At 45.1% G+C, this 15,385-nt stretch overlaps 1 protein-coding gene across 6 annotated transcripts in view; it reads left to right on the top strand.

Moving 5' to 3' along the window:
* YPEL2 (yippee like 2) overlaps positions 1-15,385 on the top strand; it is a 72,579-nt gene that overhangs the window by 34,641 nt on the left and 22,553 nt on the right. For all 6 annotated transcript variants that reach the window (XM_032498391.1, XM_032498387.1, XM_014556514.2 and 3 more), the window contains exons 3-4: positions 11,940-11,983; positions 13,044-13,152. In XM_032498391.1, coding sequence (XP_032354282.1) covers positions 11,940-11,983; positions 13,044-13,152 — 153 coding nt within the window. The remainder of the gene's footprint in view (positions 1-11,939; positions 11,984-13,043; positions 13,153-15,385) is intronic.

The following is a 15,385-nucleotide window of genomic DNA, read 5'->3' as shown; positions in this document are numbered from 1 at the left end:
GTGTCACAGCTCACTAGAGCAGAGTTCCATGCCACTGGAGGGAAGGGATTCCAGCCCTGCTCCCCCACCCCACCCTCCTAGCCCAGGGGAGTAAGATCTGTGAAGCCCATGTCTGCCTATTCAGTCCTTCCTCCCTAGCCCTCTGGCTGGGCTCCTGCTGGTGTTAAGTTGCCCCAAATACCCAGTCTCTTATTTCACATCCTCAGGCAAAGATCCTGCGGCCAAGGTGCCCTTTCAGCTTAGCTTTCCCATGGCTGCTCAATGACAGATAAGCTCCTAAGAGGAGGGAAGTGGGAGGGTGGAGAGGTGGATAGAACCCAGAGCCCATGCCTTTGTCCCTTTGTCATGGGGCACAGTGGGTCCTGCAGATCCCCAGTTTTGTGTTTAATGGGACGAGGCCTGTGGGTGGTGGCTAGCTGCCTGGCCCCAGTCCTTTACTGGCAAATGGAACTTGACTTGGCTGAGGCACAATTGTACATATGCTTAGGCTTTACCTTAGGGTGGAAATTGGAGGCTGCAAGTTTAAGTGTCAAGAGACAAGGAAACTCTGTGTTGAATGTGTGGGCTGGGAGAATGCAAGGGTTCCTGGGCCAGGATCTGTTTTTGCATAATCTGCCACGGCCGTGCCAAACTCCCTGTCCAGACCTTGCAGAGATGTTTCATTCCTTGGGCTGGAAGAAATTGAGACACGAGTGCTGCTGCAAGTCGGGAGGGGGAAGAAGCCGGTGAACAAAATGTTCCTGCGCCTGGATGGACCAGCCGCAGCACAGGCTGGGTCCCTGCAAGTCGAGATGAAACCTTTCTCCTTTCTTTAGCCAATCTGTATCTTGAGTAACAAATGAGTTACTGCAGGATGAACTGGTTTTAATTTCTATCACTTTCTCATTAAGTGATAGATGCACTTAGAAATGAGAGTGACCAGGAAGTCTGCAGTTAGCTTTACCAGTCTCACAGTCTCACTGCTTCCTTCCCCCATGTTTGCAACCAAAGCTAATATCTGGAACCTGGCTTTGGGGATCATGATGTTAGGTGGAGTTAGTCAGTATTACAAACAGTCTCAGGTAATTTTCCCAAGAAGAGGTCTCCAGCCATGGCTTCCAAAGATAACCTTGTAGGTAGGTGCCGGAGTTACAGAACCCTAGAACTGGGCTTCTGTGTGTAAGTTGGTATCCAGAATATATTTAAAATGATATCCAGACTATCCAGAGACTGTTTAAAAATGTGTACAGAAAGGTAGCAATTAAATGTTTCTCTTGGAATAAGCCTGGCCTCTGCATTCTCCCAGGAGCCCTTGCCTAGGGAAGATGATTAAAAATAGATCTGAGTAGCACTTCCTGCCCGGCAGATGGCTGATAGCAAACGCTAGGGCTTGCAGCTGACCTTTCCTTTCTGAAATCTGCTCTGTGTTTTCATGATGCTAATTGAGTCCCTCTCTAGACCTAATCAAAGAGCTGATTGCAAAAAAAGAAAAAAAAGAAAGAAAGAAAGGCCGGCTTGCCAGTCTTGGCTGGGCTCAGTTCATGGAGCAACTTAAAAGTGCTGGAATTTGCCTGGAAACACCCACTCTGTGATCCAACTGGCTGGTCCTTGTTTAAAAACTAACAAGTTCTGCTTTCAAATTTGCTGTCCAGTGCTGTTAAGGATCCCACACCCTCTCCACCCCCATCAATAAGGAAAAATCAGTGGATAGGGGAATGATAAGACTGCCCTGTGTTTGGATGTGTGCACAATGGTCAGTGCTCACCCACACTTCCAAACACAGTAGGTGCCCAAAAGAGAGACAGAGGCTTCTTGGGATTTGGCTTCTAGACTTGGCTCTATGCCCGTCAGCTGTCTTATAAAACTCAGATAGTACTTAAGATAGTACCCTGAGTGTAGTAGCAAACTATGGAAGATACAAGATATTGTTGTTTCTCTTATTATGTAGCAAATATCTAGGGACCACTGCTGACTTCTCATTGAGTTACTTCCTCCCCCAGAAAAGAGATGAGCACATAGATAGACTCATATTTGAAGCCTTCACGGTTTTCTTCACCCTCTTCCTCTCCAAGGAGAGCCCCTTGCTGGAGTGTAAGCATCCTGAGGGCAGAGCTGGCTCGCTGCATTCTTGGTGCTGAGCGAGGTCTGGGACACAGCTTCTCGTTAAATATTTGTTGATTTATAATTATGAAGGCACAGCCTTCCTTCTTATGACCATATCACAAGATTCTGAGCCGTATGTATATTCCTGGACATCTCGCCTTCTCTCCTTTTTTTTTTTTAATATCATGGACTGCGTTAGTGTGGGATAAAACCTTTCCCCTGGGAGATGATTTTCCAAGTACCTGATATTTCACAGTGTGCCTCAGGCTGTTCTGTTGGCCAGGGAAGAAGGTTGAGCACCAGAATAGGTGAAGGGGATTTAAGTCTCTGTCTTGAGGACGAACGTCTTAGTGAGGAATTAGATAAAATAGGTCAGCTGATGAGCAGGAAAGACCTTCTATGCAGATCAACAGGAAGTTTAAAAGCACAAGGGAAGAGGTCTAACTCTTACTCAGAAACGTTGGTTTAATGTGCGAGGCGTCTACTCTCTTGAGAATATGGACTCAGGATATTCACCCTTGCAAGAAACCTTACTCAGCCCCCTCATTTCATAGACGATGCAACTCCCAGTTCAGAGGATCAGGGGATCTGCCCAAGGACGTCATGCTAGTTGGAGACAGATGAGCTGGCCTCGCCTGGCAGGGATGGGAGTGGCTAGGCTGGTTATTGATTCTGACCCTTTGTGTTCCGTTTCTAGAGGGAGTACTGAGACCAGTGCCCAGCTTTTGCACTCTGGCAAGCATCTAATGCTCAGATCTTCCCGACATACATACTCAAGTCTCTTTCACAAGAGCTCTTTGGCTGTAATTTCCTCGAGCCCCCCATTATGATCCTTTTAAGTAATAATGTCTCTTCCTTCATAACTGTTTCAGATAACTCTACTCCTAAACCCAGTCCCCGGGGGTATATGAACACAGAGGTTAAATGTAGATGTATGCTAATACCCCCATGGGAGGAAAGGCTGATAATACTGGACAGCTGCCACGATGGGGAAGAGCACATTAATCACCCTGCTTTAGTTTGTATGTACAACCTGAAGCCCGATTGTTTAAATAAGGCCTTGTGCTTTGATTAGCACTTCCAAGAGAGGAAAGTGTTGAAAATGTTTAGGGAACACCGAGTATGAAATGCAAAACCGGGCTACGAAGGCAGCGGTCAGCTCGGTGTGGGTAAAACCATGCCGCATACAGGAAATTTGAAGGAGTTGGTGGAAGGAAGGGTGCTGCCACTTCTCGAGGGCCTGTCGCAGACCAGGCACTTTGCTCTTTGTAGGGCGCGTATTATATCCCACCTGGCAGAGGAGGAACCTGACACCAGGAAGGTGAATGTATCCAACAGCATACAGCAGAGACAGGGCCAGAACTGGGACTTGAATCTCATTCATCTACTAAAGTGGGCGAAGTTTAGCTTGTAGAAGGAAACCTTGCTGTGGCCAAGACAGCAGATGTAAAGCTATAACTTGAAGTGTTGTTTGGCACCAAAGGATGTAAGGATGAGGATTCCGGGAGCTCTCAGGAGACAGAGTTCAGCTCACGGAAGGAGTTTTTGTACTGTCAGAGCGGCTGGCAGTAGAACGGGCTTCCTGAGGAGGTAGGGAGTTCCCTATCCCTGCAAGTATTTAAGCAGAGGTTTGGTAGAAATGTGGACAAGAACCATATGCATCCATATGCTGAGTGGTTGACCTTGGGATGCCTTCAAATTCCAATGGTCTATGAAATTAAAACTGGATAAAGTCATATGTATGTTTTGGTCTTGAGATCCGCCACTCTACTCAGACTGCGATCCACTGCATGAGATTCCTAGAGATTGCAATTAGTTAAGTATTTCTCTTTCTGCAAACTCTCCAAAGCATTCTTCTGGGTTCTCTGCTCGTTCTTTGCAATGAAGTCCAGGTGCCAAAGAAAGAAGGAATATTAAAGGGCTTCTTTGCTTTTTAATTACCACCCCCCACCCCAGGTTGTGAAATGAGACTCACTCATTCAGGAGTCAGCAGGGAAGGCTGTTTTCAGGCTCAGTTGTAGAAAATATTCTCTTGTTGGTCCTCAGTCAGCCTCAAACATTGTGGGTTTACAATTTTAATTTTATCCATTCACTCAAGAGTGACCAAGCTCTGGTGATGTGATTCAGTCTAACACAACTCCCAGGAAGCTAATTGGTAAACTAGAATTCTAACTCATTAATTTACCCTGGAACAGATAATCCTGAAAGCTTGGACTGTGTGCTATCTTCCTTGAAGGTAAACCCACTTGAGCGAGAGAATTAAATTTAGGCAGTTGCTAAGTAAATATGGAATCAGAGCAGAGGGAGGTGAATCGCCTAAGAGACTTTCATCAGTTCTGACAGCTTGATCCATCGTTCTTCTTCAAAGAGACAGATTTTCCAAGTGAACACGCTCTAGAAAAATCTTGGGACCTGGAGTCAGAAGCTGTAGGCTTAAGTTCTGACCTTGACTTAACAAGCTATATGAAACCGGGTAAGTCACTGGAACAGCTCTGGACCTCAGATTCCTCCTCGTTGTTTTGGAGATTAATCAGTTAAGGGATGTAAAAGTGCTTTGTATATCCTCAGATCTTATGAACACATCAGTGTTAGTCTAATTCTGTTGGGCTTCTTTCTTTTAGGAAGTCCCTTGGACAACACCTTTGTCATTCCATTTCATTCTTCCTTAGATTTTGGAGCCAGACTACCTGGGTCTCTGTCATATATTGGTATTTGACCCTGGGCATCTGCCTTACTTTCCTCATCTGTAAAATGGGAACGATGAAAGTACTTGCCTGATCAGGTTGTTGAGAGGATTAAAGTACCTGGCTGATGTGAAACAGTTTGAATCCTGCCTGGTATAGAGTGAGCCCTGTATAAATGTGAGCCATGACTCTAACTTCGCAATTTCCAATTTATGTAATGCACCACCTCAGTCTCATCTAAAAATTGTCTCCAGGTTCACTATAGTGATTGGTTGTTAGAAAATATTTGAAAGGCAACCCCCTCTCTAGCATGTGGCTTTCATCTTGGAAGGAAGCCTTTTCTGTCCTTTTTGCCTGAATTGATTAGAGGGGAAGACTTGCCTTGAGAGTCTGTAGGTTTTGCTCACTGACTTCACGAAAATCCTTCGCAGTGTAAGGACATTTTCATTTGCCAGTGTCCAGATGGCGTTGGGAACAGAAGTGTAGATTGAAATATACCAGGGAACTGGTATGTTCTTCCCAGGTAAATTAACTTGCAGTGTCTTTTTAACTTCAGCAGCTTATAATGAATTGTTTTCAAAGGCATGAGAGAAATTTGAGTTCCATTATTTCAGTCCCCTTAAAGTTTTAGCTTATATTTGAACTGCAAAGGGCCCAGCTATTAATGACTGGCTGCTGTTACATTTTAATTCCACCTCTTTTGCTCTGTAACCCAGAAGCCAGTCTCCATGTCAGGCTTTCTTCTGTAGAGGATGGGGACTGTCTGATTAGAGGAACCCCATGCTCTTTATCTTGTGGAGAAGGCATGTTTTCCATGCTGCCTCTTTGGAAGAGCTAGGAGGGAGTGCAGGTTGTTCAGAGCTGACAGCATCTGCTGAATTTGAAAGGCCTGGTCATTAAGTGACTTAGATCCCAGAATCTCTCCGGTTCCGCCATAAAATGTGGCACCCAGGCCCTGCACCACCTTTTGTCTTTGCCATTCAGTTCCTTGCATCATTTGCATCGCCAATGCTCCCATGCCCTTGGAATTTTATGACTCCACACAGCAGATATTTCCTCCTTTAGAACCAGTCCCTTCCTTGCCCCTCCCTCCATCTGTTTTGGGAATTTAAGGGTGATTTTTGAGATCTACCAAAGCTCAAAGCCACTGTAGGAGGGCTGGAGGTGGCCGTGCTTCTGCCTCTAGGCAGCACACGTGGCTTTTTACCCCATCTCAAAAGTTCCTAGACAGATAACGTGAACACTTTCTGTAGACCATAAACACCTACAAATGGCTTTTGTTCTTTCCTGGTGACCTGTGTCCTAGTATGGAAGTCATATAGAGTCAGGAAATTCTTTCCTTATAATTAACCCAAGTCTCCCTTATTTCCATCTAAGTCCATTTCCTCTTTTTCTTATTGCAGAGAAGATGGAAGAAATCCCCTTTAATCTTCTTTCCTCTTAGCTAACCGTCCAGTTGCTCCTGGGTTCTAATTATGGAAGTTTTCATCATTCTCATTGTTCTTTATTATCACCCTTCCCACTTTCTTGATATGCCTCGTCGAGAGTGAAATCCAAACAAGATCCAGTATTATTTTGCTTTGGTTTCAGCTCTTTGGAATGGAGCCCGTGGTTTACTTTGACCCTGGATAGCAAACTCCACCAGGCCTAACCATGGATGCAGAAGAGAGTGAGGAAGGAAAAAGGACCGACCTGACCCTCCGCAGCAGAATGCCCAGTCTGTTGGGGTGGGGTGTTCAGCCAGTCCTCTTCTGTACTTCTGCTACCTTCTCGCTGAGTCAGCCTTTTCATCTGTCTTCTCCAGGCTCCAGAAAAGGCCAAAGAAGGAAGACAGGGAACCAACTCTCTTTTTCCTCTCCGCTTCCATTTACCTAGTGTTACTTCTTGGTCCCCAAAACCTTATGAAATAGGCATGGTTTCCATCTACAGATGTAAAAAAATGCAGAAACTGAGAGAGGCTAAATAATTCTCCCAAGGTCAAGTAGTTATTCAGTTGAAGTTGTAAAACCAGGATTTTATCCTGAATTTCTGAGCCAAGGCTAGATCCTCTCTTGTACGCAGATATAAAGGGCTCGTCTAGCTCCTAGATGTTAGTGCCAAGTAGTCGGGTGCTCCCCTCATCTCTGGGCACCTCCTGGGGCACGTACTCAGTTGCTAATGATTCACCTTCCCAGCGACAGGGGCTTGAGAGGGTCTGCTTCGTGCCAGGAGTACTTCATGCTTGAGTCTGAGTGAAGGAGGAACCCACATGTTTGCTCTGTTGCTGCCTCCCCCAACAAATACTCGTTTTTCAGTGGCCCTCCTACTTTAAAAAAAAAATGCTGCCTTCCAGACTTTCAAAGGGGCCAGAAATCAGTGGTTTTGGCTACTAAACAGGAAACTCAAAGCCCTTTCCGTTCCTTTGAGCTGGCTGGAAGGGCTGGGCCTGGAATTATTACTTTCCTTTAAAGGACAGATGAAAAGTTTTGTGTAATTAAAAAAAAAACAAAACAAAAACAAAAAAACCCTTCCTGGAGTCCTGAACACCAGCCTTGGTTGATACACAACATGGTGAAGAGCTGCCTTGTTGCCTGGCAGTAATGACAGCAAACAAATGTGTCTGACCGTCTGTTTGGGATCTCCTGGTCTGAAATTCTGTTTGCTTCATTCTGATTGCTTCCTTCACTTCCTCTCAGTCTCCCCACCTTCGGTACCACCCTCACCCAAGGGAGTGCCAGGCCGTGCCTGCTCGCGCCAGGCTGGGCCGGGCCCCACAGGATACAGCGCCCCAGCCGGGCTATTCTTGTCTGTGTCTATTTGTAAGATGCCTGTTGTTCTCAGTGAATGTTTTTCTCGTCATAAATGTTGGCTTGGCAGGGGCCCAGCGTGGAAGCCATGGTGGCAAAGCTTCCAGAGTCCTGCCCCCGGGAATGCAGCTGGTCCTGAGGGCCAGGCTGAGGAGATGGGTTCACGGATGCTGTTGCTCAGGGGGTACCTGAATAGGTACTGCCACCAAGGTAGCCCAGTTTGGGTTCGGCACCTTCTGCAGAGTGTGGGCCTCTGCCAGCACGCTCTTGTGGAACAGGCCTGGAGGAACCGTGGTGGCCTCGCGAGGCGCCTCTGGGCCTGGCTGGCGTTCCTCTTCTCTGCTGCCGTGTGCCCTCCCCCACCCAACTCTCTAGGAATTCTAATCTGTGTCAGGCTAGACGAAGGTCCTCCAAGGCCCTGCCCTGAAACAGATCGGAACCCCCAGGGCAGTGACCTCCAAACGTTTAAGATCATGTGCTCCTATTAGTAAAATGCTCGAGCATATATTCCTAATATGCCCTTATGTCTGCTTACTTATAAATGATACACATCTGTCACCATGTAATATGCACACTATAAACGTGTATCTAAAGTTTTTATTTATAGTTTATGTAATGTAGAAGGCTAGAAGAAAGAATAAAACAATTGTACATTTGTTTCTAATCTTATTTTATTAAAAGTATATGTGATTGAATATGATCTTTTAAAACGTATCTTGGTTTATCTCTTTCTGATTCAGTAATTCAGAGGTGTGTCCTAAGGAGAGTGCACTTAGTGCTTCATCTTAACAGTTGTCCTTGCTGAAAACTTCCTTATAAAGAAGGTAGTTTCAAATGGAACGTTTGCATCTTTGAGCTTACAAAAATCATGATCCCCATTTTCAAACCCATCGACCAATTATAGAAAGGATTTTGCTGAACTTTGCAGTTGTTCTTGCAAACTTTTCATAAAACTGTCTTTTGACAAGGCTTCAGACCTCTCTGAAACTCTTGTTTGGAATACCTTTAAATAGGTCAGGAAATCTTACAATTCCTAATTGTACAAATACAGGAGTACAGTGTACAGAGATACAGGCGATTTTAGAGATGGCTGATGATTTTTAAACTTTTATTGGATTTCACCAGTATGAGTAAATTTTACTGTATGTAAAATTTAAAATAAAAATGAAAAAATCCTCTGAGTTTTGACAAATGCATAGTCTTATGCACTACATAAATTGAGATAAAAGTTCCATCTCACCTGTTATCCCTTGGAGTCAAACTTTCCCCTTACCGTAACCTTTGGCAACCACTGATCTTAGCCTAATGCATTTCAGATTTTTCCACAACGTTACTTGTATCAGTAGTTGGTTCCTTTTTTGTTACAGAGCATTATTATGTGGACGTACTGGTTTGCTTAACCATTCACCAGTTGAAAACTTGTTTCCAGTTTTGGACGATTATGAAATAAAGCTGCTGAAAACATTCCCAGACAGAGAACATAGGTTTTCACCGTTGGGTAATTGAAACCACCAAGCTCTTGTTCAAATGGCTGTGCCGTTTTTCAGTGTCTGAGTTCCAGTTGTTACACGTTCTTGACAACACTTTTTTTTTTTTGTCAGTTAAAAAACTTTTTTTGACCATTCTAATAGGTGTGTAGTGAGTGATACCTCAATTATGTTTTTAGTTTGCATTCCCCTAGTGACTAGTGATGTTGAGTATCTTTTCATGTGCCTGTTTTCCGTCTGTCTATCTTTGGTGACATATGTTCAGATCTTTTACCCATTTTAAAATTAGATTTTTTGTTTTATTGTTGAATTTGTTTTCTTATTTGCATTTTATATATTTTAGATACAAGTCTTTTGTCTTTTATCTTCTTCCAGTCTATAACGTATCTTTTTTGTAATATGTATTATCTTACGAATTATGAATTATCTTATCTTTTCCAGTCTGCTTTCTTCTAGAATTTGTTTTCCCATAACCACCTTCTTCTAAGCTCTAACTTGAAGGTCTTGACAAATGATACTCCTGATTATCCATAGTGTAGGACTTTGGAATTATAAGAGAATATAAGTTTGGAGCTGGAAGGGAACTTGGAGGTCAACTAGTCCAAATCCCTTAGTAAAATTAAGCCAAAAATAAATGAACTGTGGTAAATTTATAGACAGGAATATACTCAGCAGTAAAAAGAGAATGAACTATTGATATATACAACAACATGGATGAATCTTAAAAGAATTGTGCTGCTTGAAAAAAGCCAGACCAAAAAAACACTACATACTTTATGACTTCATTTATTTAAAATTATAGGAAATACAAACTCTAGTGACAGGAGGCAGTGGCTGCCTGTGGATGAGTGGGAAGGGGGGTGAGGAGGGAAGGCAAAGCTGGATTAAGAGGAGCTTGAAGAAACTTTGGGTGTGACAGTCTGTAATCTTGGTTGTGGTAATGGTTTCACAGGTATGCAGATAATAAGATTCATCAAATAGCACACTTTAAATATGCACGGTTTATTATTATATGTCCGTTATATACTAGTAAAGCCATTTAAAGAAAAAAAAGGAAATTAGAGGCAATTGACTCACGAAATAAATAATTTAATAAATACCTACTGTATGCCACATTCATGCTATGTGCCCTGGGGGTTCAGAGAGAGACAGAAGACATGGTTCATGCCTTCGGGGAGCTCACAGTGTGGTGAGAGAGTTAGACAAATAACTAGACAGTTTAAATCCAGTATGTCAAGAGCTAAGGGAAAGGAACAGACTGGGAGCAAGAGGCATCCAGTACGTGGGTGCCAGTGGGTGCCTTTTCCTGGGGAGGCTGGAGAAAGCCTTACCAAAGAGAGGAGGCTGAGCCCGGGCTTAGGATCAGTCAGGTGGAAGAGCCTCCCCATCTGAGAGAAGATTGTGGGCAAAGTTGGTGAAATGTACGTTCCAGGAATTGCACGTGGTTCAGCCTGACTAGAGCAAAGGACGCAGTGGGAAAGTAGCAAGAGAAGAGGCCGCAGGGGTGGGTGGGGCCAGATCATGAAGCTTTTGCTGTCCTGGCAGTGCTTGGGTGACCTGTGCCCCAGAGGTGAACTAACAGATTGACCACATCTGTGGTCTGTATTACTGGGCCACTGTCTCATCCAAACACTTGGCATGGACTTCCAGGTTCCAGGTTTTGAGACACTCACATCCATCCATACTCAGTTCTAGTCTGGAGCCCTTATGCTCCCCAGGGATGTTTTAAGACCCAAAGGAAAGAACACTGGTCCAGGGCCTGAGCAGCAGCTGGGGGACATCTGCTTGCTCCTTGGAGCTGCACCTAGGACCAAAGTCTTCTGGTGCATTTGTATGTTGGAGGCAACCAGGAATCCAGCTGCCCCAAAGGCAGTTTTTTCACAAGTCAAGAATTTTGCCTTTCTCTCTAGTTGGCGGCACCAGTCCCTAAAGTCCTGTGCTTCTGACAATGACTGTCCAGTGTGCAGTGATCTGTGTCCTGTCCGGTTCGCTCCTACCTTTTGGTCATCTGTTAACCAGTCACCCCTGGATTTCTCCAGCCTCTGAATAACAGAGGTCATGAGAGAGTCCTTGGTCTGTTTGTTTATTTTTAGAGTGGTTTTTCAGAGCAGACTAGGATGTTTAATTCAGGGTACAGTTGTCAGACCACATTAAAAATGCAGCAGCGATGCAGGACATGGCTGGCTCATGTCAGCCAGACGTTTCAGTGTAACCAGAGGAGGAAAACATGACCAGGGCCTGTGTTAATGGAAGTAGACGTTGTGACGCCAGACTGCATGGCAGTCTCTGGCTCTTGCTTCCTGCCATCCTCCAGCCAGAAGAAAGCTCATGTTTAAGCCAGAAGTTAAAATGGGTTTGCTGCTTATTAACGAGCATTCCTGTGATCTGGAGATCAAGTGAGCGCTCTCATGCTCCCATTTAGGAGATTGTAACTGTCATGGCATTCAAGACCTACAAGAAGCAAGACCAGTGAAAAGTGTGGGCTTGTTCATTTATTTTTGCCTGGGGGATTCTTTGCTGTCTTCTGCAGGGTTGGACCAAGCGAGCAAGCAAAGATGCATGTGCTGGTTTCCATGCCTTAGCCAACTTAAGGAAAGCTGTGGCCAGCACAGCTGGTGGAAAATAAGTGGATCCAGGAAATACCCATGTGCATTAATTATATCTTCTTACCTGGGCTGGTGAAGAGAGTCCAAGTGTGGGCTGGCCCGGGCTCTGTAGATCCATTTATGCTGCCCTCTCCTCCCGCCATGCCGTCTGCCAGCTGGACTGTTAACTGGCTCACTGCTCCCTTTTTGCTGTGTCAATCCGGCAAGGTCATGACTGTTGTGATTTGGGGCTGGTTTCCCAAATGGGTGGGTAAAATGGATCTCTAACTATTGTTTTGTTTTCTTGCATTTCAGTCGTTCCAAGGAAGTCAAGGACGAGCATACCTCTTTAACTCAGTGTGAGTATCTCTGAATGGTATATTCATTGTTCAGTTCAAATTTTTGAGGGGTGGGGAAAAAACAATTCTCAATGACAATTAAACAGTGGACCCTGTCCTCTCTGCCACACACAAGCGCGTGCGCGCGCGCGCACACACACACACACACACACACACACACACACACACACACACACACAGAAAACCCCATGGGGCATTACTCACCACAATTGGTAGCCAGCCATTCTTGGGGAGTATTTTTGGCAGCATCTTTGGCTAAAAATCGTGTATCTGCTACCCCTGGTAGGCACATCAGAGGGCTATAGTCTCACAGGGAAAAGCTGAACCTCAACATGGAGGTCTCAAAACTAGATCTAAGAGATGTCACTGAGGGAGAAAAGGAGGGCAAACAGAAGACACGGGGATCTGCTGAGGGGCTGAGTCTGGGGGGAGCCTTAGCGAGGTGAAGCCAGTGAAGAGCTCCCATCCCCTCCTGGAGACACACAGTCCTTCGCAGCCCTCAGTCATCGCTGGGAACATCATTTACAGCCTGCTCCCAGAAGGCAAGCCTGACAGACTGTGAAAGTGGAAATCTAGCATGTTCAGCTTGAGATAGCGGGTGCTCTGTGAAGGAGTCTAGTATGTTTGATAGCCGGGGCTCACTCATCCTTGTGACCAGGACAAGACTGTGCCATCGTGATTGATGCCTCTGGCCGCACTCAGTCCTCGGGAAGCTCTGAGGACCTGTGCTTGTGGCTGTGGACCAGCGTGGTTGTCTGTTTGTCCCCTCATCATCAGACTAAAAGCATTTGTGATGCATTTGCAGGCTCAACTATGAAGACTATTTTTAGTAGACATGTTGCACCAGAACTTGCAGATCTGAAATTCATCTCAGTGGAGATGTTTCCATGTGACTACCTTTAGGGGGTTGTCACTGGTTTCAGTTAGAGACGATGCTCTTCGTGTTGGCTTCCCTTCGGGCAGCTGTACTCAGTTAATTTTGTGCTGGAAGTTCAGCTTGAACAACTGACGATGAGCATGTGCCTGACCCCTCGCGCTCTCTCCCTGTCCCTTGGCACAGAGTTAACGTGGGCTGTGGGCCTGCGGAAGAGCGTGTGTTGCTAACAGGACTGCACGCCGTCGCAGACATCTACTGTGAAAACTGCAAAACCACTCTGGGCTGGAAATATGTAAGTACTGAGGAGTCTGGCTGGTGGAGAGGGGGCCCTGAAGGGATTAGCCAAGAGCCCTGCACTGAAAGAATGCTTTCTTCTACTTGCTTCCTGTGGCCTTGTGGGATTATCTTTGACTAGATGGGAAACTGAGCTCAAAGAGCAGTTCCTGGCATACTCTTGTTTATCACACTCGTTCCCTTTTCACTGACAGTCCACCCCTCCTACTCATTCTTTCCACTGCTCCTGACACACTCCTGACACACTCCTGACTCACACACACAGACAAACTTCCCGATTTGATTAGAAATAATAATAGTAGGGCATAACATTTCCTGACAGCTTACTGTGTTCCAGGCATACATTATTTTATTTACTCTTCGCAAACTCCCTAGAGGGTAGATCGTATTTTAATCCCTGTTTTATGATTGAGGAAACGGAGGCTTAGGGAGGTTGACAGTATGTCCGGTGTTATCTAGCCATTACATGGCCAGACTGGGATAGAAGTCCAGATTAGGGGGTCTTGTTGTGGAAAAATGTGTTACAGCTCGGTGTTGAAGTTCAGTTGTGACAGCAACCTGGATCCTGGCAAGAGACCAAGCAGCACTCGGAGAGTTGGAGAACTCAGGTTTATTACGCCAGCAGGCTCAGAGGAGTTAACAATCCAAACTCTGGACCCTGTCTGTAGGTTTACACAGGCCTTTATAGGCTGCCAGTTTCACACTTTGCAACATCATATGCAAATAAAGTATAACAGAAGTTGACCAACCAGGAACAAGCTTTGTAGAAATAAACCAATCAGGAGTGAGAGAAATAACCAATCAGGAGTGCACTGCTTGCAAATGAAGTACTACAAATGGGCCAATCAGAAGTTAGGGAAGTGGACCAATCAGAAGTGAGAGTAATAACCAATCAGGGGTGAAGGAAATGGCCAATCAGAAGTGAGCTCGGAACCAATAGAATTTTAGCGGTAAGTAAGCCGTTTCAGAGGCAAAAAGTGAGATAGAGCCTCTGGGCCAGGGAACCAGATGGTGCCTGTGAGAGTAGTGGCCTTGCTTGGGGGTCCTGCCGGTCTTTTTATGGGGCTTCCTGCCTCATTCTGACTACAGAGCGCATGTTCTTTGATTCTCCAGTTAGTGTCCCCAGAACGTCGCATAGGTCCAGCCCTGTGCTAGGCATCATCAGACATTATGTGAATTAATGTCTGCTGTCAGATAAAGTCATGGCTGGACTTTCCCAGCTACACATTCATTGTTTAACTCAACAGATATTTTTAGCATCTTCTGGGTACCTAGGAGAGTGAGCACTCCTTTGCCAGGGTGAGAGGAGGTGTCTGGGTTCAATGAAAGTCAACTTGCATCATTGTTGTTGCCGCTTTTATCTCTTCACAGTGCTTTTCTTTGCCCTCTCTGTCATTGTGGGGATTTAATAAAAAAAAGAAAGAAAAAAAAGAATCTTCCTATCTGTGGGAGGGCAGTTTATTCCACATAAAATGCCTCAAATGCCCCATCCTGTCAGTTGCAGAGGGTCAGTGTGGGGGATGGCTCATGGGACCTGCCATTAGCCAGCTTGGCAAGGAGCCTGAAGGAATAGTCACAACCCCCCGCAGAGCCCTAACGATGTGTCAGTGTCGGTCTGTTGCTTGTAACAAATGCACCACTCTGCAGGGCTTTGAGAGGAGAGGAGATTGTGCCTATGTGGGAGCAGAGAGCACAGGGGAAAGCTCTGTGCCTTCTGCTCCTTCTTGCTATGACTCTAAAACTGCTGTAAAAATATGAGTCTGTGTGAAAAAAGATGTTGAGCAAAAGAAGCCAAACATAGAAGTATGATTCCATTTAAATAAAGTTCAAAAATGTGAAACTCTTTAAAAAAATTAAAGTAAAAAATCTTAAGAACTGCTGCAGCTAGAGTCTGCAGTGGAGCAACACTGCCTTTAGTTTCCATCTTTCATGTCTTCCTTGAAATGTTCAGAATGACAACGAAAAAGCCTGGACGTTGTATTTCATGATGCCAGGAAGGTTCAGCTACAGCTTCCTATGGGAGAAACTGACATTGGCCATTCTGCTCCCCGTCTAAGACCACTAGCCCCCTCTGTGTGATCTGGGGGCCACAGTTCTGGCTTTGATTGTCCAGAAATGTTCTGCCCCTTTATTTCCCAACTTCTTAGTTATCTTATTCCTTGAGGATGTGCTGGATTCCAGACAGAAGATACATCTCAGTTGGTTGGTTTTGCTACTTAACTTCAGGCAAA

This window comes from Camelus ferus, chromosome 16, assembly GCF_009834535.1.
Source record: "Camelus ferus isolate YT-003-E chromosome 16, BCGSAC_Cfer_1.0, whole genome shotgun sequence".
Lineage (NCBI taxonomy): Eukaryota > Metazoa > Chordata > Mammalia > Artiodactyla > Camelidae > Camelus > Camelus ferus.
This window is presented reverse-complemented; position numbering and strand designations above follow the sequence as displayed.